Raw genomic sequence first — 26,146 nt, 5'->3', positions numbered from 1 at the left:
CGAACCTTTCCGGGAGCTCCTGCTCGGTGTGGTGTGTCCGTTGGAGGAAGTTCTGCGGTTCCACTAGGTTTTGCGAGTTCTTAACGAAATTAAATACGATTTACGAGTTACTACGACTGGCGCGTTGATGTTCTTTCGTAACTCGTAAGTTACGATTGAACAAACGAATGTTCTTTCTCGATTCTTTTAACGGGGACTTGGTCGCGAGAAAATTCGACAGACACTGGTCGCAACACAAACGAAGCTTCAACCTTCATCGATCGATTTGACTGATTTTTGAGATCCAGTCACCGAAAACTTCCATCATTCCGTCAAAAACCGAGTGCCGACCCGCAGGGTGGCGATCATTTGATAAGGTACGTGTAAATTCATATTCGACATAATGTTCACGAATGCATGCATACATCTTACTCGTCTGTCACGTGAAAATTTTAGTTATCGATGAGTCACTGTATGGTCCTTGTTGAATTTGTGCAAACTTCTCGACATATAACTTTAACAATAGATTAAATATTTTTCCAACAATGAATCACGTGTTCTTTCATTTTCCTTATACGACATTTCCTTATTGTGCAAAATGTAAGATTTTCCTCTGTAATCTATGTACATTATTATCTACTAGACTATATAGTAATTTCGTTAATTATTCTTATCTGTCTGGTAAGTGACGTTAATTGATTCGAATCCAAATTATTCATTCAGTACAATAGGCACTAGCACAATAGCAGAACTTATTTTGCAAACATTATACCATCTTGCTATTTGGTAGCATCATGTTTGCAGAGCAGTTTGTATTTCGATGCTATGTTATCTTCAAGCTAATACTACTTAACTCCGTCTGATATTTCCTGTGCAAACCAGTAAAGTTATAACGAAATGTATGAATTTTATTCGAAATTTTGATGTGTCAGTTGAAGAGCTTTTCATTCGAGAGTGATAATGCAAATGTCAATATGTTAACATTCTTCTTTAAACTGATTTTTTCGTACTTAACAGTAATAATGACGTAATTTTGAAGTGATGTATTCTCATTCCGAATTATTTAAACAATATGTTACGTTTGTTAACGCATATTTTTTAATTAAAATGTATTACATTGTTTTGATTTTATTTTTTATAATTCATTAATTTAACATCAAGATGTATATTATCTAAATATCTTATTTGGTTATTTAATCATTTTTTGCATAAATTTCCTTTAGATTTTCTAGAAATTATGTAGAATATTGTAAATTTATGTATACTGTGTATCTATAATAAAATATATTTATAATTTTTATATAAATAATTATTCTATTTTTAAACAATTGTGTTTTTATGCTGATTAAATATATATATTTAAAATTGTTAACAAATTTCGTGATATTACATAAGTTGTCTAATGCTTTGTATATTTTTTTTTTTTTTTTTGATGAGGTAGTTTCTTATTTAGAAATAAGTAATACAGACAGGAAAGTAGCATACATAATGTACCAAACACCTGTATTTTATCTATCAGTATTTCACACATATGTTATCAGTAGATGCCAAGTGATTTTGACAAATGATAGTTATCTATAATTCCAATAGTATAACATAGATTAAGTACGGTATTTCCATGCCCCCAATGAAGACTTGATCTTTGAGTGGCGTGTGCATTACCCCTCCATGTCCAATTGGATCTCTGAACCATGTATTTCTTGGCCGTCAGATAAGCTTTGTTCCATGAAGTAGACTTGGTACCACGCAAAGGCTGCCTGATAGTACTTATCTTTCTCGTATAAATAGTGGCCCAAATAGTTACTTCAGGTTCAGTATTATACTGTACTCTTGACTGTCCGTTGTACTTCTAGAATTGAACACATTTTGTGTCATTACACAAAAGAGAAGCATAATAATTTTACAATTTTCTCTGTTTGTATTAGTGTTTTTTCCAAATTATTATAAAGATAGTTGTTTTTCAAAGTTTTTGGTGTGTTCAAAATTTTATGTCGGTGGTTTTTTGCTTTAACGTGTTATAAAAGCTACGAGAATTACTTTTAAACGTCAGGTGAGTTACCAAAATTTTTTTTTTTATAAATAAAGATAGGTGTAGTAATTATATTTTGTTACATAATTTGATTAATTAATGTTTATTTAATTTAAAAAGGTATTAACTTTTATAAAAAGTTTATTTAAGTAAAGTTTCTTTTTAACAAAAATTAATGTAAAATTTATATAAATATCTTGTTTTCATATAAAGCTCAGTCTGAATCTTTCAAGTATCTGGAAAGAAATTCATATAATTATTATTGATAAAATTTGATAAGATAAATTTGGGTCTATAATAAAATGTTTGACATGTGGTACTAAATGTATTCATCCATACTAAGTGAATTGTACATAGTCAATGAATTTTAAAAATAAATAAATTATATATATATAAATAATATATATAATTTTTTCTCTATGTAAATAAATATCAATCAAGAAAATGACAATGCTTTAGTATGTCCATGAAATATCCTAATATTTATTTTTATATTGTAGTTACAGTACATGTAATATTTGTACTATAGAAAAAACTATATAAATATTGAACGAAATTACAAAAATATAATTTCTTTTAGTAAATTATTTGGTATAAAATTTACTACGTTATCATATAATTCTATTTTAGAGCTTTCTATATTTTTGAATAAATAAACTATAATTTAATAAAGCAGTTCTTTCGAAGTATGATCTCAATCTACAGATATTGATAAAGACTATACTTGATTATTTAAGAGGTTCTTAACTTGATCTGAAAATATTTTTTGAAACAACTGTTGCAATATTTTTATTTGAATTACCTATAATTGAGATGTAATTAAAGCATTGTTTGAAAGAAATTTGTTAAATTAATGAAAACAATAATGTTTCGTTAATAATGAAATATTTTATAATGTATCGCAATGAGATTCAAATTTCTTTATATATAATTACTTTATTTTGTTTAATAAATATTTTAACACAGAAGTGTTAAAATACTAATGTTGTAATACTTATTCTGTTTGTTATAGGGTTCTATCTACAATAGGCTGGTAGGCCAGTCTATTGGTGGGTGTGTAGATAACTGCGGCAACTGGAAGTTGGCCCTGAACGCAGAGCCCCCGTGGCTTTGCTAGCACCCCCATAGTGATCTTGTCTTAACCCGCTTCCTCACGACTCACCCAATTCTCATTGACAGCTGCCTCGTATGTATCATTTAATATGTTCTGAATAAATAATCAAATATATGCGATTTCTATGGTCTAATAATTTTTTAATTTCAGTTTGCTGCCTAGCACCTACAGAGTATTTATAAAAAATTTACAAAATAGTCAATATGAAGGTAACAAATCTGGACGAACGTATTCATGTTTTGGACAGTGCGTCAAATGTTATGACCGTCATCAAAGACATTGCACTGAGTGGAATGCAAGAAGAAGCTTTTTATGTGCTTGACATTGGTGACATTGTACGTAAACATCAGATATGGAAGGAAAAAATGCCACGTGTCAGCCCCTATTACGGTAAAATAATTATTATATATTTTGAATTGTATTTCATTTTGGATGAAAAAGTAACCAATTGCATTACAAACTTTTAGCTGTAAAATGTAATGACAACTTAGTTGTGATTGAGGTATTGGCTGCTCTTGGTATTGGTTTTGATTGTGCATCAAAAGTAAGTGATCTAATACTTCGTATCTTATATTGTATCTTTGTATTTTAAGTAAATAGTCTAATTAAGATTTTTATCATTTGCTGTTATTTATAGTCGGAGATTAATAAAGTATTAAGCGTTGGAGTAGACTCGTCGAGAATTATCTTTGCCAATCCTGCTAAGCCAGCATCACATATCCGTCATGCTGCTGCTGTTGGAGTTGATGCTATGACAGCAGATAATGAAAGCGAGTTACATAAGATTAAGAAACTTCATCCAAGTGCCAAGGTAATAAAAAATATTTCGTTTGTCATTATTTTCTTCTATCTTTAGTTATAATCTTATCTAATCCATTATTCTTCAATCTTAGGTTGTTATTAGAATTCGTTGTGATGCAGAAGTTGCTCAGTGTCAATTAGGCATGAAATTTGGTTGTGATCCCATATATGAAGCACCTAATCTTTTACGTCTTGCACGCGTTTTGGGACTCAATGTCATCGGTATTAGTTTCCATGTTGGATCTGGTTGTCAGGATCCACCTGTATTTTATCGAGCTATACGCGAATCCAAGATATTGTTTGACTTAGCAACTGATCTTGGTTTCAAGCCATATCTACTAGACATTGGCGGTGGTTATCCTGGAAATAAGGGCACTAGCATTGATAAAATTGCTAATGTCGTTAATGATGCACTCGACGAATTCTTTAATAGTATGTAACATTTATCTGCATTATAATATATTCTACCCTATTTTTATAACTTAATTATAAAGTTTATTTACTTATAATAATTCTCAGCCGATGCTGTTCACGTAATCGCTGAACCTGGTCGTTTTTATGTTGCCTCGGCATTTACTCTTGCAACTAGTATTCATAGTAAGCGTTCAGTGCGTGGTGATGAAAATTCACCAAATACGATTACGCACAATATGTACTACATTAATGATGGTGTTTATGGCTCTTTCAATTGTCTACTCTATGATCATCAACATGTAACTCCAATACCTCTAAAGGTAATTATTTTAAATTATTACAATGTTTGAAAATAGCTTGTAGAGTACTAAATTATTCAATATTTTTAATATTAAATGTCCTAATATTAGCAGAAAATTGTTGATTCGTTCTTAATAGCAAACATTTTTGCATTAACAGAAAGGTTGTGGAAAGATGATTCCCTCAAGTATTTGGGGACCAACTTGTGATGGTTTGGATCAAGTCGTAGAAAACGTTATGTTACACGAAATGGAACTCGGTGATTGGATAATTTTTGAAAATATGGGAGCATACACGTTACCGGTTGCTTCTCCATTTAATGGATTCCCTGTGCCTAAAGTCCATATCGTCGCTGATGAAACCATTTGGTAAGTCTTAGATTGCAATTATCTAATGTACTTTCCGATTGCAATCGTATTATTGAAATAATGAACAAAGTTTTTGGTTGTTACATCTTATAGGCATTTGTTAAAAGACGCTTTGCCTTTGACCGAAGAGCATTTTGTTATTGGTAATACTCCAGCTAATTTACGGCTTGGTCTGGATATTGGTGGAACTGATACCAATGCATGGCATAATCCAAATATTGAACTGACATCGACTGAAATGTTAGCTGACGTTACTAATCCACCAGCAACATACATTTACGATTACCTCGGAGTTGATCTTTAAATTAGTGCAGGCATACTACGATAACAACAAATATGTTAAAACAGCTACTCGACATTTGTAGCGAGAAACCACATCTTCATTTTGAACGTAGATATTATGATATAATTCGAAACTAAGTTTTTTTGTAAGGTTTGTGATTTTGCATTTTATACTTATCTTGACGAGTTTGTAGGCGAAAAATGTAATATTATTTCCGCTTCTGTTCCAATTAAAGCTTGGAGCGTTACTAATATTTGGTGCCATCTTTGAAAAGCTGAATTGTTTATACTTTTTGTTTTTGTTAAAAGACTAAAAACGTGCAAATTATTTCAATTATTGCAGAATGATATTGCGATAATATATGCAATTGCTGCTAAATAATTAAAGGGTAGAATGTATAAATTAAAATCAAATCTTCAAACTATTATTGAAAAATATTTTCAATACTACCGTAGATATTCTGCTGAATGACATGTTAAAATATTTTCGTAGGAATATTTATATATGCTTTTAGAAATAGTTTTCCTCATATATTGACTTCCAAAATATTCAAAAAAAAGTTTATTGACCTTTTCCATGGGTATCTACGATTTGCACGTTTAATATAGGGAAAAGTTTCAGGTTATTTTTCTATAAATCATATAAATATGAGTTATTAGAAAATTTAGCTAGCAAAAATGGTAATTTTAATTTTCGCAATCATTTTTATGAACGATTGACGTCCATGCTTATGGTAAATAATGTTTTATGTGGTTTTTTAATATTAATCTCAAATATACATAATTTGTATGAGATATATAAAAAAAACAAGAGTAGTAGTCTTGTGTAAGGGTTTAAACGTCGAGACATTTATCTCTCTCTATATATATATATCTATAAACTATTCAAATAAAATAATCATTGTTACTTAACACATGATTAACAAAAAGTAAAGAAAATGTAAAAAAAAAGTTACGAGGGAAATGTAATCAGTAGCATTGAAGGTGACGTACGTGTCCAACATATATGTAATGATATAAACACAAAAAGTTCACTATCTCTCTCGAATTAATTTTGTTCATTTAAAATATCAAAAAATATATAAACTCTGTAGGATTGTTAGGATCTTTAGGGCACTGAGGCAGCTGTCACAGAAAGAAAAGATAATTAGTTTCTTATTAATTATTACTCTTATTGTATTATATGTCGACTATTATTATTGTTAATTAATTATTATTAACGAATAAATATATGTAATGAAATATATAAAATCAAATCAATGTGCTTTCAGTTCTTATTTCTTCTTCGTTTCGTAGATTTAGATATCGGTTGATTGATATACACTACGTGTAATTCAAAGATAAATACGGTGTTAAGAGTATCTAATCGTGACAACGACTGACGGAATTATCATGGAATTTATTAAAATTAGAAATCTTGAATACTTTTGAAGTATATTATCGGCCAATGTATCAGCTAGGAATAACTGATTATGAAGTTTGTCGACCAATAACCTTATGAAACTAAATATGGAGATGTGTATATACTAAATTTATCATCTTTTAACATTGATTCGCGCGTAAATTATCTTGATTATCGTAAGTAATTTTTATTATTATGTAATTATTAATTTGTGCTATGTAATCACAGCATTTGCATGTGCATTTAATACTTCATTTGCCAATCTCTAATTTATAATGCAATACCATAGACATAATGTGTAATACATAGATCGGTGATACAATTTAATTGAACAAAATAAATCTGGATAAGTCTGAGATGTTACTTATCTAAAACTTAGATCGCTAAAAAATAATCGATCGCTATGTAAGTACTTGTATCTTATCATTCTTATTTTTTATTTAGTTCAAATAAGGAACACATCCTATAATTAAATAGTATATATAATTTTTTTAATTTATTTAATACGCTAATAGTTTTTTGTATAATCATTGTACCGTTGTAAAAACTTCGTTATGAGACAGAAACAAAGAATTACGGTGTAACCGCGTTATTTCCCTAATTCAAAAGTCAATGCTGATTGTCACAGATTCATCTCTGATTCAACAATCGAATGATAAAAAAATTCCTCTTCTTTTCCTTTTTATCAATCTCGTGCTGGGATTATTTCTCAGAAGAATAACTCATATTTTATTCGTAGTTATAAATAAGAATTGCAAATGTATATTTTCCTTATTTTTATAAGTGTCGTGACGCTTCTGAAGCGAATCTAAAATAAAATATAACCAATCAAAGAAAGGATGTATTTCTTCGAAACGATAATTGATAACTTTGTTGCAATTCTCGTTTGGAAGCCGTGTTATCGAATAAGAGAAGAGTAAATGATTCGATTATCGAGCTATTGATAATCATTGTACTTGTTTAATCAAATATCTCGAAATATTTCAATGTACAATATGTATATACTACACTGGAAGAGTCGAATTGTGATTCGATCTGAGATTTGGACTGGTCAAGGTTTTTGGACAGAGTTCACACGGACAGTTCGAACAGTCACGATCTTCGCTGTGCATTGTGAAAGGCGTACTGTTGTTTTGCTTGCAATGCACTGTCTAACCGGATGGTTGTGCAACAATTGCTAATCTTTTCATGTTTTATATTTATTGTTTCCATATACTAAACGCACGCTTTTTCAATATCGTCATTTCGATCTTTATGGAAACAATTTTCGATGCAATTGAACGATTACCTCATTAGGTGAAAAATGGTTTTATTTTTGGTTAAGTTAAATAGCCAAAAGTATTCGAATCTTTTGCAGTAAGTGGAAAATTGTTTCCCTTAAATTTTTCATACATGGAATCTATCGTTTTGAGTAATATAGGTAGATATCATTTAATGTAAATACATATACATATGTATGTACCTAATTGTAAATATTTTCGTGTAGTAAAGAAGAAAAAGAAATATATATTTTCATATTTAAAATTATAAAATATGGATATGTTTTACAAGAATATTTAAATCTACAAATTTACTACGTCAGTTAATTGGAATTTTAGCATAAAGACTAATTAGTAACGAGTTATAATTTATAATAAACAATCATTCTATCTCATTGAATATATATATATTTTATATATATATATATATATGTTTTTATAAGTTTTCTTTTTTTTCGCTTTTTAGAGTCAGGTCTTAATTTTCTTTTACAGATTTAGGGATTTTCCTTAAAGATAGAAGTAGACGAAAAAAGATTGATTTATCGATATTTATCGAGAGTGTTCCTATACTTTGGCCCTGGTTAATTATAATAAATGATTTTGATATAATTTATCGCGAAGCTTATGAATTAAATGGAATCGTTAATTGCAGCAATTTCAGTGTGATTTATCGACCATTCTAATTTTTTATCTTCGTTTCTTATTTTAAGGCTTTAGATCCCGCTACCTGCGAGATAAGATCTGTGTATGTGTCAAAGATCGATGACAAGACATCAATTGCCAGACTTTTATAACACTGGAACCATGGTTACGGATTAGAATCGATTTCTTTGTAATTCGAAGAAAAAGCCGGTGGAGAAGAAAAGTTGATGAATCACTAAAGTGGATACTGCAGGATTACAAGATTTCTGTTTCTCACTGTAACCAGTAGGAAGGTGAAATCCTTTGCGAAATCATTAGTTTTCGATTTTGCGAGATCTCGAGAGACGATTGAGTTGAATGGAGGAGCGTAACGGTAGTAACAAAAAACGATTACTTTACATCGATACCTGGATAGGTTGCAAAAAACATTTGTCACAGACGTCAACATGGCGGAACAACTTTTTGTGTAGCTCATAGTATTTTATTCTGTCGAGATATTGGTGCATGATATTGTTACAGATGAAGTAACATTAGTCAATAGATTTTTAAGTGGTAAGTAGTTACATGATGCAAAAGATACAGATTTAAAGATTTGAAAATACAACAGAAAGCTATATTTCTAGAAAGAAAACTAGATTAAATATATACATATCTAGGTTTAGGAAACTTGGAGTATCGAATAGTCTTGTGTATTGAGAACAATATTAAAGCAAAGGATTTTTTAAGTTGTCAAGGTTGTCCCTGCTATTTTATTTCATTGTTATTCCCTATATTTTCTTCGCATAAATAATTTCTGAAGCAATACATTATCGAAAACTAATCGGATTAAAATGTGCCAAAAATTTCTTACGATCGATTAAAATTAATTACACGAAATGTTATATCGATGTTATTGGTTTTAGGGACTGTAGTAGATATACGATATAAATCAGGCGCATACAACGTGCTTGGTTTCGGTACGTGGATAATCAAGGAGCGCAGAAACAATATCAAGATCAATTACGTAAAAGGAACAGAAAGAAGAGGCTCCGAGATTTCTTTTTATTTCATATGTATAAATACAGCACCAACGTGTATCGTGAATGACCCACACTTTCACTTTCGTAATTAATACAGGTATACCCGCGTCTTATGTTTACCCGCCAACCGGCTGCAAACAATATGTGGATTTCCCCATGGAATCAGTCCCGTTTACGGATAAATAATTACTATTTTCGCGTGGAGTTTCGTCGAACGAACAAGCCAACAGCTCCTAAACCACAGTCGTCTTCGTGAGTTCTTCGTTATGGACGAACGTCTAGCTGTGATATCCGGTCTCGCACGCGCGCACCGTGCGGCTTGTTCCGGTGTGCAGCTGCTGTAATCGCGGTTTCAAGTCCTCCTCCGAAGCCTGGCATAACATATAATAACGACTATGATACAAGTACGTTCTACAGACGATTTCACTTTTAGCCAAGAGGCTGCATCCTCGTCTCACCGCCAGCGAGGCAGAGTGTACCTGCCTCTTCGTCGAGCACGCGTTCGCGCGAACCTTCCTTTCTTCTCTTTCTTTCGCCTTCGTTGTATCTCATACTCGAAGAGATTACGAGACCGTACGAACGATAATAATGCCGCTGTACATGCTGGACCACCGTGTACTAACGTGTAATGTATTCTTAAGAGTCCTCGCATGCCTACTTACTTACATATAGATATACATACTAACATAGTATATGTAGTCTCGAAGTGTAGCTGGCGTCGAGTTACACGCTCTCGGCCACCGAGAGGATATATAGGTTCACCGAGTTAAAACAGAAATTAGGAGCGAACCGTGTCCCCTTTCTCTTGCCAAGCCAAGCGTGGTATAAAATACTTTCCCTCTCGCGAGGCGAGTCAGCGGCACGGCGAAAGAGCGAGCAGGAAGGAAAAGGCAGGGGAAGCCAGGCAGCTGTGGCTCGCAAACGGAAAACCGGAAAACGATCGCTTCTAATCAGAGCCTCGAGCGTTTCCCTTCTACTTTGTTCTTTGTCTCTCGTTCTGACGAGACCCGTCATCCCTTTTTGTTTCCTTTTCCTTCCTCTCGTATTTTACATTTCAGTTCAGCGGAAGATATGTTTTTTAGTTCTGGATCGCAGAATGGTTAGATGTTACATCCATCAAGAGTCAAGTGCCTCGAGATTTGGTTCGGACAAGTCACGCGAAGTGTAGACACGCTTCCGGCCGTGTAGTCTGCAATTTCGTTCCCGCAATCGTTTCCTCTCCGAGAACAAGACGTCGACCGGCGTGACTCGTCCTTGCGAGGGAGGATCTGGTCGGAAATGTATCGTGAGAATGGAGAGTGACTGGTAATTGAGTTAGTTGTTTAATAAATTTTATAGATATAGAAACGATTGAGGATAGCTAAATGTTTTATTTTTGTTCTTGAAAGAGGAATATTTGGAGAAGGTAAGAAAGTTATATAATACATTAAAAAATGAAAATATTGGAAAATAATCTCTAGTTTCCAATAATAATATTCTTCTCTTTATAAGTAATAGAGTTATTTATCGCCCATAAAATATCAATTTATAACAGCTCCTAAAACTGTTCACTTTGCATTTAAATACTGATACTCATCCTAATTTAGTCCTCGCCAACGAAAAAAGAAGGAAAAAATCGTTTTATTCCGCACATCTTCAAATATTAAATTGCCAAGCGGGAGACCATTCTCTTTTTAAACTGGCGCGAACGAATGCTACTCCTTTAGAAATCTTTACTCCCGGCGATACAACGTACTGTTTTGAACAGAAGATCAGAAAGAAAATTTGTCGACGAGTTTCTGTTCTAGGAACCGTTCGCCAATCGGTAAATTTGCGTAACACCATGAATATTAAAATGCGGCAAACGTCGTTCCTGGAAGCGTGAAAAAACATCTTCGATCATAAACCGTAAATCACGCCGGAGTAACTCGAAACAAGTATAAACGTCCACCATCCTCGACTATCTTAGGTACTCCGGGTACTTTCTCCGTGCATATGTACGGTTTCTTCTCTTTCTCTCTTTCTCTCTCTCTCTCTCTCTCTCTCTCTCTCTCTCTCTCTCTCTCTCCTCCTATCCTAATTAATTCTAACAGAGCCAATCGATTGTAGAAAATTAGCCGGTTCCCGCAAAAAGAATTCGTCTAACGAATGGCCAGTTAAGGAGAGGATCTAGCTGCTTGGGACGAAGGAGACGTCAAGCGTAATCGACGCCGGAGGAAACGGCGATCGAGCGTGATCGTTAGAGTCCACCGGTCTCCACCGATATCGATAGCGTTGAAAGGGGATACAGCTCAAGAAGGACAGCCCCTCCTGGATCACGGCGACTTTCCCGATTTTGAAACGAGCCAGGTCGGCCAGTAACGTACCGACCCGAGGCGAGGAGAGCAACCTTCTCTTCTGGTCTCGACGGTGTGCACGCACCGAACAACCGTGCGCTAACAATCACAATCGCCAGCAGTGGCGAGTAGTCCCCAGTCCCTGGATCGTTTCCCCACCTTTTGCTTTTGCTACCGACGTCGACGGGTATCGTCTACCGCAGTTAGACCGAGTCCGCTCGCGCATTCGCATTAATTTCCAATCCGCGGTGTGTGCTCTTTCGCCGGCCTCTCCTCTCCGTTTCGTCGTCGGTCTATCACGGTCTCCTCGAGAAGCGGGATCTTGGGTCTTTACCGACTTTCGACCATCATTGCCGCACGACCGTTATCCGTTATCCGCATCCTAACGGGGTGAATTAACGAAAACGGTACCGTCGACGGAAAGAGATGCCCGTGGATTCGAGCACCGTGAAAACGTCCCGCACGAGAGGAGAAGGAAACGCGTGACACGCGCGTCTCTAGCGATCTAATTGCTTGCCGAGACTTTTTCATCGCCCGTCTCCTTCGTTGTCTTTGAATACAAAAATTGAAAGAATTTATTTCGTCGCACGCAAAATTTTCGTCCCATGAGAGGAAGAGTGGAAAAGGGATAGGGAACGACAGATTAGCCGTGTCGCAGGATACTTGTATATCGCGTAAGGACACTCTCTGCGGAGATCGAGAAAGAGAGAATATGGGATCGACAGCGAAAGTGCACGTCTTCCGTACGTGCACGGGATACATGCACTTGTGCCAGATACCCAGGCGCGAGCTTGCTTTCCGCGGGCAATGCTGAAAAACTGGAGAAAAGGATCGTGTGCTTTGCCAAGTTGCTCTTGTAGCTTTTGTCGTTTAACCTATTGACGTAAACGTTTCATTTAACGACAATGGCACTGTGTGCGTGTCAGACACGGTCGATAGAGAGATAGACAGCTAGACGACTCGTATTTCTGTTCCTGTCGACAGTAGTCGATTTCGTGTTCTCCGTTTGAAGATACCGGTCGGTGAAAACAGTTAATAAGAAACTTGAAAGGTGAACGCGTTCACGGCCTTATAGGATTCACAGGCTTACCTTAGTGTCAGGAAGCGGCTGTTTCGCAGACATTGCCAAACGTAATTCGCGGTGGCAATAGACAGGTTTCTTCTTTTTGGTCTGTTGCTAGAGCATATTTGTCGTGCTTGAATTTAATGATATTTTTTGTAGCGTTCTATAAATTATGATCAAATAGTTCTAGTAGTAGTGTACATAGATTAAACTATAATTCTTCAATAATTTCGTTATTTGAACACATTCAAGCGATGAAAAGGGATTAATTTTTTTTGGTGGAAGCAGTAGAATGTTATCTTAATTATTTTATTATTATTATTTGTTATTAGTATCTATATAAATGACACTATTTTTTCATTTATGATCGCGATATTTTTGTTAAGATAAATTAAAAAATCTATGTTGCTTGAGATTTTGAAGATTTATGAAATTAAGATTTTAAAAAATGAAAAATTTACATTTTTATTCGAATGTCGTTTGAAAACGTTACATTTTCAGAGCAATCATTTTCTAACGATAACACATTGTACCTTTCACTATAAAAAAAGTAATGCAAGCTGATTTTGATGATAGATTAATCATTCGTTATGATTTGATTAATTAACGTCAAGCTTCAAAATTAGTTCAATTAGAGCATGTTTATCACTTTCGAACTCGTGTTAAAGAAAATCTAATTTTATATTTAAGAGAAACCATTTATTCCTAATTTTTCACATCCTGCTCTATCTCTTATCTTTAACGAGTTAGTACAAACATTATAACAATAAATCTTTAATGCAATGTTGCATATAATTTTTCAAATCTCGAATAAGATTAGAACTTATCCATTCTTCATATTGATTCAAACTTTCAATATAAAATTAAAAAGTATCTGAATGTAGTGCTGTAGGAAAAAATCCGTCGATATCAACAACTTCGAAAGAATTCCCTGTAAACTTGACCACAAAACAAAGCTTCGACCGTTTTTCACTTTGTAATATCTTCCATTTCAAGCCCGCGTTTTGTTTACCTAGGCGTCCTCGTACTTCGTCAAATCGGCGGTGGCAGCTACCTGCTATTGAAGGGGACATAACGAACCATAGTAGCGCAGTCAGCTGCGAATCTCCGCGCGCGACGCACGTGAGACATTGTTTTCTCCGGTTTTCGGCTTGCGACTTTTATTTTTAGCCCGTTTGCCGCGTTTGCGTAATCGAGAAGACAAGTTTTTTCGTATCGAAACTGACGAAGAGACGCGTTTTCACTCGTGCACGGTTCTTTTTTTCTTTTTTACTGAAATTTGCTTTTTTTCCATTGCATTCGCGAACGTAAAAATACAAAGGCAGAGGAAACGAGCGTCGAAAAGGATCCGGCAGTGTGTTGATGTGCAGTGATCAGGAAATTGGTGCGCACCGAAGTCTCGCCGGAAGTAAAGTCCTTTGATTCGACGGCAGCTGAGGGAAGATCGAGACACGGTTCACCCTCGATCCGTATAGTAGCAAATTTGATTTTTTACGTCGTTGATACGTGGGGTTGAATTACCTTCTTCGTGGTTCCGTCGTCGTGACGACACCGAAGATCTTCGACAGCCGCGATGATGGAAACATGAGGGTTCTGGAATATCGTGCACTCGATCGACGCAGTTCCAAGCCTGTCGACCATAAATGACGTAAGTCCTGAATGAATTTTTTACCATGATTTTTTCGATTTTTGGATCTTCAATATGCCGAATTTCACGATCATTCTTGATTATTTATAGATAAAAATGTTTATTTTGTATTTGTATTGTTCGTTTCTTATATTCACTTTTGGATTCAATTGTGATGAGATGGTTATAAGTGTTACTGGTGTCTAAAGAGACGCTTTAGAGAGAAGACATTTTATGCATTAGTCTGTGAAGCCTATAAATTTGCCTGTGAAATTTGAATATTAATCTAATCTACGTGCTTTCATTATAGTTAGACTGCCGATGTTTATGCAAATTAATAATTTTATAAGCATGTTTGAAGAAGAAATAGAGATTTGCTTCATCTACATATTAAATATTATAAGGTATATTATATCATGAATGCCTTTTTTGTTTTGTAATTTTACATATTATGTTCGTTTTATGCATAATTAATACGCCATTTATCTAACTAATATCCACCTTTCTTCAACTTGTATGCGATAATAGCCAGAAGATGATAGAAAGTTTCCTAATATAGCAATAGTACACTCTATCAAGGCAAAAATATGGCACGTAATAGGTAACGTTATAGTCGGGAATGATTTGCAAACGAAATTCAATTCGATCAATTTCTAACATTACGCTCGTAAACCTCTAATTTATAGCGGAGAATATATATCAAATTGCAGCATAATGTTCGTGCACGTACGCTTAGAACGCGATAAGATAAACCAAAGTGAAGCGTCAGTAACAAAATTGGTAAAATTACCAGTCTCCGCATAAATGCAAAACGTTCAGCTATTATTCACGATTTCACTTTTAATTCGAACAAATTATGAAATGAAAAAGTTTTGTCGGTTTTACGTACCAATAGAAATAAAACAAGTGTTTTTAATATTTTTATCTTTTTTTCTATATAATTAAGTATTGTCCCCTTAATTTTATGACTCTTTCCTTGTTTGTTTCTTACCTGGTTAATACTTTGTCTGAGATTTAATAGAGAATTGTCTGTTCTTATGAAGTCATCAATAACCAGTTTGACATGATCCTCGTGTATAAATATTCGGCTATTTAATTGTGCTTGATTTTCAAGCGAAATTATGCTATGATTTTTCATTTATAACTTCATCGCCATATACATACTTGACGTATTAACGAACTTCTTACTTGGATATTTGGCATAAAATAAACAAAAATCAATTTTTAGATATTTTAATTTAATTTTCTTTTGATCATTGCATCAACTCGTAAGGATCATTAACAACCATATTAGTTACACTAACATTATATATGTTACAGATGAAATTAAATAATTTAATATGTTTCAAGAATTTAAAAACGTTCGTACACGATTTTATATTTTTAGTTTCTTCTTATTGAAGTAATATACGTAGCACAATTGTTATATAGATTTAGCTTTTACGTAAGTTCGTAATTTATTTAAAAAGGTAACGATATCTATAGATAATAGATAAAACGACAAAACTTTCGCAACTACCTCGTCTTGTGGATAAATTACTTTCTCGCTTTATTGTTATTTCGTTCAGCCAGTTTACATTTCCTCTACTTTGGTTATTTGCTTTCAATTAACGATCCTCGACTTACCTTTTTCGCCGCGCTGTAAATAACCATAACAAAGCAATTATTCGCGTGAAACGCGTCCAATCGATTATTTTGCTAAGGGTCATGCTGCATCGAGGAAACGACTTCCGATTCGCTGGAGGAATAATTAGAGAAGATAAATGATAACCCGGTATTACGTAAATCTGTTCATTTACATAAACATTGAACGACCGCTCACTTATAAATTTTATTGGAATGCCGAGCGAGTAACAAGTGAATCACGTCTGTTCTGATTGCGATCCTAATTGCTGAAAACTAACATCGTTGTCGGTGAAACTGACACATGACGCTAATCATAATCCTAAGTTGTAACACGAACATTCGTCATTTGCATACTCGTGCCTATGATTCTTAAAGTGGTTATAGTAAGAGATTTGGAAAGATCGTTACATATTTGTAGTTTGTTTTGTGTTACAACAGCGTGGAATCACTTTTGAAAATGCGGTCAAAGGTTAAATCAATTGAAAATGTTAAAAAGAACACTTCTCGTTATACGGGTATATGTAAAATGAAATTTATACATGATATTATAGATAAAATAGAATATATGTATAAGTATATACTTAATATATTTTCATTCTAGATAATATACAATTATTTAAGAATGGTATTTTTTACAAGTTCAAATAAAATTTTACAAAAGAGCTTGCCCGTGCCAAAATACAGTTCATCGTACTTTTGTTCATCACTGTATAAACAATTATTATTACACTACGGATTTTTAGGCATTTATAGGAAATCTAGAATCGCAAAATCGCACATAATGCGCGTAACATGTAACGTATACAAAACTATACAAAATATTGAAAGTACAGCGTATATTACTTAGCGTAACATTCAGCGAATGAATTAAATTTTTACTTAGCTTCAATAATTTTTACTTTGCTTGTCTGATTAGGTTCATAAAAATAAGAGTTTGCAGAAACATCCGCAATCCAGTTATTATACATACACAACTATTACTATTATAACTGTAATTTAACACTATCGATTGAGGGTAAATGCCAAAATTTTTGATAGCGCTAATTTTGTGCTACTTTTCCTGCAGTGGACTTCCACTTCTTTGCCCCAGTTTCTTTCCATTTCTACTCCTTAATTGTAGGCTGCGTATTCGACCGGTTAAACATTCTAGAAACACGGTCATTGTTTTCGGTATCAATGAAAGCGTGTTTACCAAACTATCGTGCCAATGGAATATATTAGCTTGGTTTTTCCTTTCGAAAATGCGAGTTATGCACGCGTCGAGCCCGTATCTCGAACACGAAGTCGATAGTGCGATTAAATTAAGATTTCTTCCTTCATATTACTGTTCCTTTTCGTTAAATAAACGCGGTTTCGTAAGAGGAGAAGTATATTATAGGAAGCGAAATGCGTGACGTTGTTCGAACATACGAGGAATTGAGCATCGGTTTCCGAAACTATAAAAGAAGCTAATTAATTAGACGATGTGTACATAGATTGGATTTTCATGAGCTTAGTAATACAAGAATTTACATTCGTTTCGAAGTAATACAAGCAATTTGGGCGCGTATCGGTTTGCATAAAATCCAGAGTATGTTGAAATACCATGTAAGAATCAAATTAGATTTAATTGATTAGCGATTCCAACCATAATATGTTTAATTAAAGTTAATAGTAGTACTTGTTAGTTTCTTCTATTTTGAAATAGCTTCATTGAGAGTTCCTTCTTGTATTAATTTATTCTACCAATTCTAACAATTTAATCGAATTTTGAAGCGTGAAGTTCAGATTCTACTTCAATGAATAATTTAACACCTGATGTAGAGTCACTTTTAACTATTCTATTTGCTTTAATTTTTACTTTCTATCGTATGTAATCGTAATATATTAATATATTATGACCCGAAATATGTTTCCTTTAGCGAAAAGCTTGTATTTTTATTTACATTTGAAATTTAATTTTTGTTATTTAACGGGAAAATCGAACTTACGTTCTCCAGAAAAATGAAATATTTAGATTATGTGGAATATGAAATTTAATTTTTGTTATTTAACATTTTTAAAATATAAATATTAAAAGATCGAGACTTTGACTTAAAACACGTTAAATTCTAATTAAATTCAAATCTAATTAGATTTGATCAAATTTAATTAAACATTTGGACTGAAAACTCGTATTGGAATAAAACTTAGATGCTGTGTTTAACTGTTCTATCTTTAAAGGCAGCGTGGAAAGGAAATAATAAATTAAATAACCAAGAGCAATGACGTTGCCCTTGTCCAACAATGGAAACATTTCCACGTGTCACTGCCGTACATCCTCTTTTCCAAACACGATGCGGGTACCTGCTTTTACATAAATAATTCTTATTCGCTAGAAAATCGTAATCAGCACGGTCATCGCGTACAAAAAACGTAACTTAAAGCTCGATTCTAGGAACACGATTCATTTTTGCTGAAACGCAAAATTCTATATACTCGTATCTATAAAACGATGTTGCACTTTTTCGTTCTCATGATATTAAATTTCGCGATTCTCACTTGTGAAAAACGATTCAAATGTTCTGCTTGAATAGCAAATTGTGCTTTATCCAAAATTAACTAATTACATTTGAAATTTGATTATATATATATTTTTTAGTTTCTGATTAAAGATTTATAAATTTAATTCGAATTAAAAATTAAATTTTAAGTCTAATATTTTATGGTTTCATCTGCAGCTGTTATACAAACAGAAAAAGTATATGCACGAAAGGGTTAAATTGGAAAGAGAATTCACTTTTTTAAGACGACCAACGACCTAGCATTATCATTATGAAAAAGTTTCGAAATTCGTGACCTACGTATATAGGTCTGTATATATATATATATATATATATATATTACATCTATATAATAATATATAATTCATGTAGTAAAGAATAAAATAAAATAAAAAAAAATATATATATATCTATATACATTCTTTTTCTTCCAAAACACTGAACGAGTTTCAATTATATTCTGATTGACAATGAACTCTACTAACAGTACTACATGAATTACAAACAGATGGTTTTTTAAATGAATCTCTTGAAAGAAAATTGCATAATGGGTGCAAGAGTGTTCAGAAATTAATAACTGATTTTTTTGTAGTTATTATATGTCCAGTGATTTTTTAGGTGTTATAATAAACCTTTGATCGATTTAGGATCTTTAAATTGTCTAAAGATGGGTTAAAATAAATAGAAATGGAGCATTGGAGCTAATAGGAAGAATTTACAAAAACATGAAAACTTCTGAATTATTGAATTTCTATTTTTTCATTGCCATTTGATATTCAACCAGATATTATTTAAAATCTTTGTTCCAAAACATTCGTTTACTATCTTCATAATGGTGATTTTAACACGAGTTTGATAAAATAACGAGGTTGACAATATCTTTTTTATTCCTGAGATGTAACGTTTCTTGTTGCAATCATTACACGGAAAAACGATTTAAGACTATTACGACGACAACACAAGTCACTTCGATCGAAAGTGAAAACTGTTAACATCGAGTTAGAAAAACGATGAAGCATACATACATTCGGATTTCTAAATCGTCTTTTTATCCCGACGACATTTCTCCACGGAAACTACGCTTTGTCCGAAGAGCAAAAATCTGAAAATTCTCACGTCAATTTTTCCTTCAATGTATAATTTCATAATATTTCACAGATGACAATCAAATAATTTATATACCGTAGAGTTTTATTTGTTTTATTATCAAATTTGATAACGTCATATTCAGGATATTCGTTGGAATTGATAATTTGCAACTTTTGATTTGTAAAAGTTTGCTAATAACATTGGTCCAAGACGATCCAGCTAATGAATTAACGATACTAACTACGAAACCAAAGGCAACTACTTCTCCCATTTTTACCTGTTAAACTTCTTTCAAAACTATGCTACGAAATGAGGCGAAAGAAAGTCATAAAAATTCTATCACCATAAGAAAGTGACAAAACCAATGTCAAATATACCGCAACAATACGATGAATACTTGATCCAACGCGTAGACGCACAGCAACACGTAGCATAGAAACAAAAATATTCTACTGTCAATTTATAATCAACTATATCGACACATCAGTCAAATCGACCAACCAAATAACAAGAGTTCTGACAGAAAAGATTTTCTGTCTTAACAGTAGCACGTTTATGTGTTCTTGCCTTAATTGCCGCTAAATGTCGACTTCGTGCATGAACGGTCGGTCCATTGACAGGCCGGCCACTTTCATTTCTCTATTCTCCGGCACAATCCTCTCGCCCTGTTACACTTTCCTTCGTCGCGCGGTGAAACAGCGAGCACGGACAGATCGAAACTCTCGTTTTCAATATCTCCGGCTGCCTCGTATGCACGCACCGTAACGGGCAAATCGTGGCCTGCGATTGTATAACGTGAACACGAGCTCCGATCGCTTATATGGCTCACGTGCTTTTGCATCTGTTCGTTGGACACAGTCGCGTTTAATTAAACGATCGTATTTGGAAAAGGGTGATTTCTGCGGTTTCGAGCTGAGAACGCGTCGTAGGAGTTTCATTCTGACGAACAATCTGCCACTCAGAGGAGTCCACGGATAGACGTCCATTCGAGACACAATTAACGGCAATCGTTCTCGAGAGTATTTCTCGCGAATGGACACTGCGTTGAGAGCGACTGCCCTACAAAATGAATTTAATTCTATGAATTTTCAATAGATATATCATTTATACAGTTCTTAAATAAATAATTTGTCCTCTATCGAAATAAAAGCGACGACTTGAACAGTCACTCACAAAGCAACGTGGCAATTTTACTCTCAAGCGGACACTTACCTTAATAGCGACGAGTAGAGAAAATAATTGTCAACGGTGTAGGTGGGTGACAAATGTTGCACGATTTTCTGTGGGACAAGAATGGGCGAGAAAAGACGTTGTATTCTTTTGCATGGAAAATTGAAAGCGAACAAGGTACCCTAGTCTCTTTTCTGAAAATTGTGCTAGTATATTGTAGTTTAGTTTACAAATGAAATTACAACGGCGGACAAAATAAAGTTTATAAAATGAGACGTAAATCTACTAAATGTTTATATTTAACAAGAACAACGAATAAACAGAATAAACGAGTGTTGTCAGTATGGTAAAAAGTTTCAGTACAAAAATTATTAAAATTCATAGTCCATCGATTTTAAAGTTTCTCTTATCCGCCGCTGTATTTTAGTTTCGTTTGGAAATGGGTATTTCATGTTTAAGGAATAGAATGAAAGAAGTACGAATTAATATCTCGTGTCTCGTGTTTCTTTTTGGAAACGAGGGATTAGAGAAGTCGTGAGAAATGAGCAAAATGAGAAAGGAATTTAGATTTCGTGTTTGCGTAGAATGGATTAAGATAATTTTGTTAAACGTAAATTAGGAAACTTGGACCTCGATTTCTGCCGAATCTGGAATTTTTCTCCGAATCATCTGAAACGAACAAACAAATCTTAGTTCGTCTATTTAATTTTACTGGTTCTTTAATAAAAGAAAATAAAGGGAACATTCACGTAATGGATAGAAAGTGGAAAGAACGATAGATAAATGACGGTGGCATTTTAGTTTGGCTTGTTTTTTAGTCACGCGTAAAGATGTAATGCGATTAATTAGAATGCGGAAAGCGAACGATGCTTCACTTTACTTCAGACTTGAAATTAGTATGGTTGTGTTCTTCTGTCAACGTAGAAAATACAAAGGAGAAAAGTTCTATCCTTGTTTCTAGTCAAACAGTTGTCCTGCAATCTATTTGTTTCATCTTTCGATCTTAGTTGTTTTACGTTTGATATGCGAAAATGTGAAAAGTTATTGCAAATAAGTACATACTCCTGAATGTATAAAATACTTTCTCACATCAATCAATTTTATCTACGTCAGTCTGCCTAGAAAAATAAAAGATATTATTGCCTTTTTCGAGCTTAGCAAATTCATCCTAAGAGAGATTAAAATTAAACTGATTTTAAATACATTATGTATCATCAATCTCGAAATCCTTCGACCACCGTGTTAGAAAGGGAAAGAAATACGGTACGAACGGATGAAAGAATTCTAATTAAAGCACCTCTACGTTTGATCTCCGAAGAACATGTACAAGAACTTGTACTCGTGCTAATGGTGATAGGTTTAGCTAGCCATTAAGACAAATTAGTATAATCAACGATCCTGAAAGGTATATCTGATGCGAGAATAACTAAAGAAAACTCGAACAACGAGTAACATCGATCATGCGGTTCGTTCGAATCATTTCTTCGTTTCAATTTGATAAAAAACATCTTATCTAACGTAACAGTTTGACTCCAAGCGAAAAAGGAATAGAAGTTTCGCGTAAGAACTGAATTACCTAATTCTACGTTTACGCGAAAGAACAAAGATTCGGCGACTGACTAATAATAATTGTGTATTACGTAGTTACACAGAATATACCGAAGGCTGACTTCCGCTTCTTTGGTCGAACGACCGATTTAATTTCCTCGCGGCTTTCACGTGTGGGCAAAACTGTTACTAATTGCGCGGAAATATTCACTGTCGGTTTCCTTCCGTCTGCTGTTCGATCGGTTTCCTTGATCCCGACCCACGACCATGGAATTTTATTTAATAAATATTCCAACTATCGCCACAGTCGTTTTTTCGTTCGTGCCAAAGTCCTGTCTCGATCGCAGGGCACTTTCACGCTTGGAGAAAACCAACCTTTCGATAAGTATTCACGATGAATAGTTTCATGCGCGAAGTAGGCCGTGCTCGATCGTTTTCTCGTGATTTGAAGCACTGCCGAATTTTTCATTCGCTCTGCAATTTCATTTCAATTCGCTTTTTAAATAATATATCGATCGAAGTTCTCGAGAGCACATCGAATGCTTGAGTTATGCTTGGAAAGGGGAATTTTTATTGAAATATTTTGTCTGTTCGTGATTTGTGACATTCCCACATTTTTTATTCCATATAGAATTCGCTTTAGATTTAATCTTTATTTATCACGTCGATCCAGGTTCTCGAGAAGAGCTTGAAATACGAACAGAAGTATGAGGTATCGTCGGGAAGCAGAATTTTGATTAAAATACTTTGTCTATTCTCGATTTGAATTGTTCATTTATTCCGAAGTTTGATTCCAGTTTGAATGGATGTAGTTTTCTTCGTTGAGGAAGTGCTTTTCATTATTATCTACGTTGGTTCAGATTCTTTGATCGAGCGATGTTCGGGTTCTCGTTTGAATTATGGTTGGAGAGCAAGATTATGATTCAATGATTATGAAGTTTTTCGTTTTGGAAAATCTTTTTCAGATTCCACTCTTGTTGATTATGGTATGGAACTGTAAGAATCGAAACATCGTTATTCATATATGCGTTAAAAAATTGTCAAGTTCTTTGTTTACTCTGTTTTTATCCTTATGTAACTTTATTCTCACTAAATTGTTTCCTTCGTATTAGTCTTAGAAAATTTCTATTTGTATTTCAGTTCAATTTAAATCCGCTTTTCTCTTTGGCGAAAAGCCATTTCAAACGTCTCGTGAGTCGTAATTTTCAAAGAAAGTATTTTCATTGTGTTGATATTGAATGGCTGTTCCTCCAGTTGGAAAGTAAAACCGTGGAATTATGTTTGCTTTGAGCAGACAGTTCATTTATATAACAGGTCGCATGTCTATTAACTTACACTTATTATTAAATGGAATCATCTTTTCGTGACTTGAAACACCACTAAACCTATTCTTATTTCTGATATTCCTACGACAGAAGCATTCCTATTTCGAATTTGTAGTACATTTACGTAACCACCACGTCCTTATTAAGTTATACTTATTGTTCTATTCGACCATTTTCGCGTGCTTCGAAGCATTACTAGAATTTGTAATCTTCGTTTTCAATCTAAACGTTGTTTTCATTTGAAAGTATTAAATCGATTAGAACTTTCAAAGCAACCATCTTTTTTATCGAATAAATGAACCATACAGAAGCTAAGTCGATCAGTTCTGTAAGATAAACCGTTCGGTTTCTAAAGAACTAATCATAACGTTCTGCTAGCAAGATTTAGAAATTTGCAAGGAATAAATTTGAGCAGTTTTACTTTTCAATCGCTTAAATATGAATCGCTGCTGTAAATAATTAAAATCATTCTTCTTTATGATGATTTCGAGATTTTTGAAGAACAGTGAAATAATAATTTTTTTACTAGATTTCCAGAATAAGACTTTCAAGATACGAAATACGTAATACAAATGTTATGGTACAAGGCGTCGATGGACAGGCTTCAAGAATATATGAAAATAATAGAGCATAATTTTTGTCCTCCAACTGTGCACTGACGTAGGTACATAAAGTAACAGATGTTTGCTTTAGAAGAAGTAATTGAGAAAGTGCATACATATTTTAAACAGGAAGCACCATCTTCCAACGATGTTATTACTTTTCGCTGACAAATACATAAAGCAAATGTTATATTGTGCATTGTTATGTGTCAACATATATTCAGAGGACGAAAGAAAGCCAGTGTACAAATCGGGGATGAATAGTGTTCCTCGAAGCGTAGCAGAATTATGTAATCTTGGCTTCTACAACCTCAGAGTAGATGATTCAAGCTCTGCCAAGCGAACACTATGGTATCTTGACCGCCTACGGACGCATTCCAGGCGTACCAGGATATTCAGGACATCCAGATCGTGAAAGTCACTTTGAAACAATCTTAACACCAACGTCATTAACCATCAAGACACCAGGTCGGTGAGATTTACTCCAGAGTTCAGCTCAGGTTCAACAATTTTGGATATCTAGTTTTGACGTCGTGAGACTCTCAGATGTATCATTTTTCCAAGTATAATAAAACGTTTGGAAATCAAACATTCTAAAGAATTTTAATTTGTACGACTTGACGTCCAATAAGCCGGAAAATATTTTACAGTCCATGCACGCTGTTGACTCAAACTTCAGTCACTGAACTCATTACGCTGCACAATACATGGACACCACAACGGCCTGAATTTAAAGGTATCGAGGGATTTGAATGTCCCTGCAGGCCAACAATTAAAACTCCAGAATTATAGATTACCCTTGTAGTGGTCTTTGAAAGCCAATAACCAAGATTCTAGGATTAAGACTTCGCATTTAGTAGACTACACTACGAAACATCCAGAGATCGAAAGATTCTGTAGTTGGACGAGAGGTATTTCGAGATGCGAAGTTCGAGAGACTATAGGACGTTGTAAAGTATTTAATGCAAAATTCTACACAACAGGATATCTAGAAATATGAGGATCTTATAGAAGTAGGAGCTATCACAGTGCATTTCGATGTTTGAGATCTGACTATGAGGACCTGAGGATCGTAGGACATCATAGAGAACCACGAATGAATTTCAAAACCATCCGAGGTCCTTGATCTTGAAAACGAACAGGTCATCACATACAGATTATCCAAAATTCCAACGACTATCCTCCAAAACCCTAAGTCTATGAGATCAACCATGAATCACCTCGCGTTCTTTTTCAAACACAAAACCTTAAACACTGAATTCGAATGGAATCTGCTTGATCAAATCGAAGCTATCAAGTTAACCATTTTGACAAATATCGTTTCATTTTTACCGGAAAAACAGAAGCGTGCAACCGCGGCGATGTTTTACGAGCCAACGCTATTCATTTATATAACTGTAGGCAACTGGTTTATTAAGTTAGTCCGCGTCGTTATGCTCGTTCGTCAGATTGCGATCGCTCCATCTCGTTCGATGGCGGCCGTCCGCAAAAAAGAGAAACTACGAAAGCCGCGGAAGCGAGTTATTACACTTGGTAAACGAACTTCGCGAACGGGTCACGGTTACAGTATTACAGTCGTCCATTCTCCAAACAGACGGCTTTACAACGTGAAACTGGCCAGCTCGTTGCGATTGCAGCCAATCCAAACAA

The 26,146-nt window shown here is 34.1% G+C and overlaps 2 protein-coding genes across 7 annotated transcripts in view; both read left to right on the top strand.

Annotated features, from left to right (window-relative positions):
- On the top strand, positions 1-9,094 carry LOC139990297 (ornithine decarboxylase). Of its 4 annotated transcripts, none has more exons than XM_072009721.1 (9): positions 1-356; positions 3,021-3,194; positions 3,273-3,512; positions 3,590-3,666; positions 3,760-3,933; positions 4,016-4,355; positions 4,443-4,657; positions 4,797-5,005; positions 8,659-9,094. In XM_072009721.1, the coding sequence occupies exons 3-9, from the start codon at positions 3,326-3,328 to the stop codon at positions 8,663-8,665; spliced, it is 1,209 nt and encodes a 402-aa protein (XP_071865822.1). In that variant the 5' UTR covers positions 1-356; positions 3,021-3,194; positions 3,273-3,325; the 3' UTR covers positions 8,666-9,094. The 4 variants fall into 4 exon arrangements, with proteins under 4 accessions (XP_071865822.1, XP_071865581.1, XP_071865746.1 ...); XM_072009480.1 differs by lacking the exon at positions 8,659-9,094 and adding an exon at positions 5,099-6,547 and having other exon boundaries at positions 2-356; XM_072009645.1 differs by lacking the exons at positions 1-356; positions 8,659-9,094 and adding exons at positions 919-941; positions 5,099-6,547.
- A 3,023-nt stretch (positions 9,095-12,117) lies between these two features.
- The window catches only part of Sona (sol narae metalloprotease), an 81,324-nt gene continuing 67,295 nt past the window's right edge, over positions 12,118-26,146 (top strand). For 2 of the 3 annotated variants that reach the window (XM_072009189.1, XM_072009356.1), the window contains exons 1-2: positions 12,118-12,598; positions 14,309-14,635. The gene's annotated coding sequence lies outside the window, so the exon portion shown is untranslated. The remainder of the gene's footprint in view (positions 12,599-14,308; positions 14,636-26,146) is intronic. The other variant, XM_072009281.1, reaches the window with a different exon arrangement.

This window comes from Bombus fervidus, chromosome 1 (genome assembly GCF_041682495.2).
Source record: "Bombus fervidus isolate BK054 chromosome 1, iyBomFerv1, whole genome shotgun sequence".
Taxonomy (NCBI): Eukaryota; Metazoa; Arthropoda; class Insecta; order Hymenoptera; family Apidae; genus Bombus; species Bombus fervidus.
This window is presented reverse-complemented; position numbering and strand designations above follow the sequence as displayed.

What these genes read in the sequence shown, in the direction of transcription:
- LOC139990297 (XM_072009480.1), top strand. Translation starts at nt 3,326, where the DNA reads ATGAAGGTAACAAATCTGGACGAACGTATTCATGTTTTGGACAGTGCG. An exon ending in AACTTCATCCAAGTGCCAAG is followed by an intron (nt 3,934 to 4,015) that starts GTAATAAAAAAT and finishes CTTCAATCTTAG; the next exon opens with GTTGTTATTAGAATTCGTTG. An exon ending in TAACTCCAATACCTCTAAAG is followed by an intron (nt 4,658 to 4,796) that starts GTAATTATTTTA and finishes TTGCATTAACAG; the next exon opens with AAAGGTTGTGGAAAGATGAT.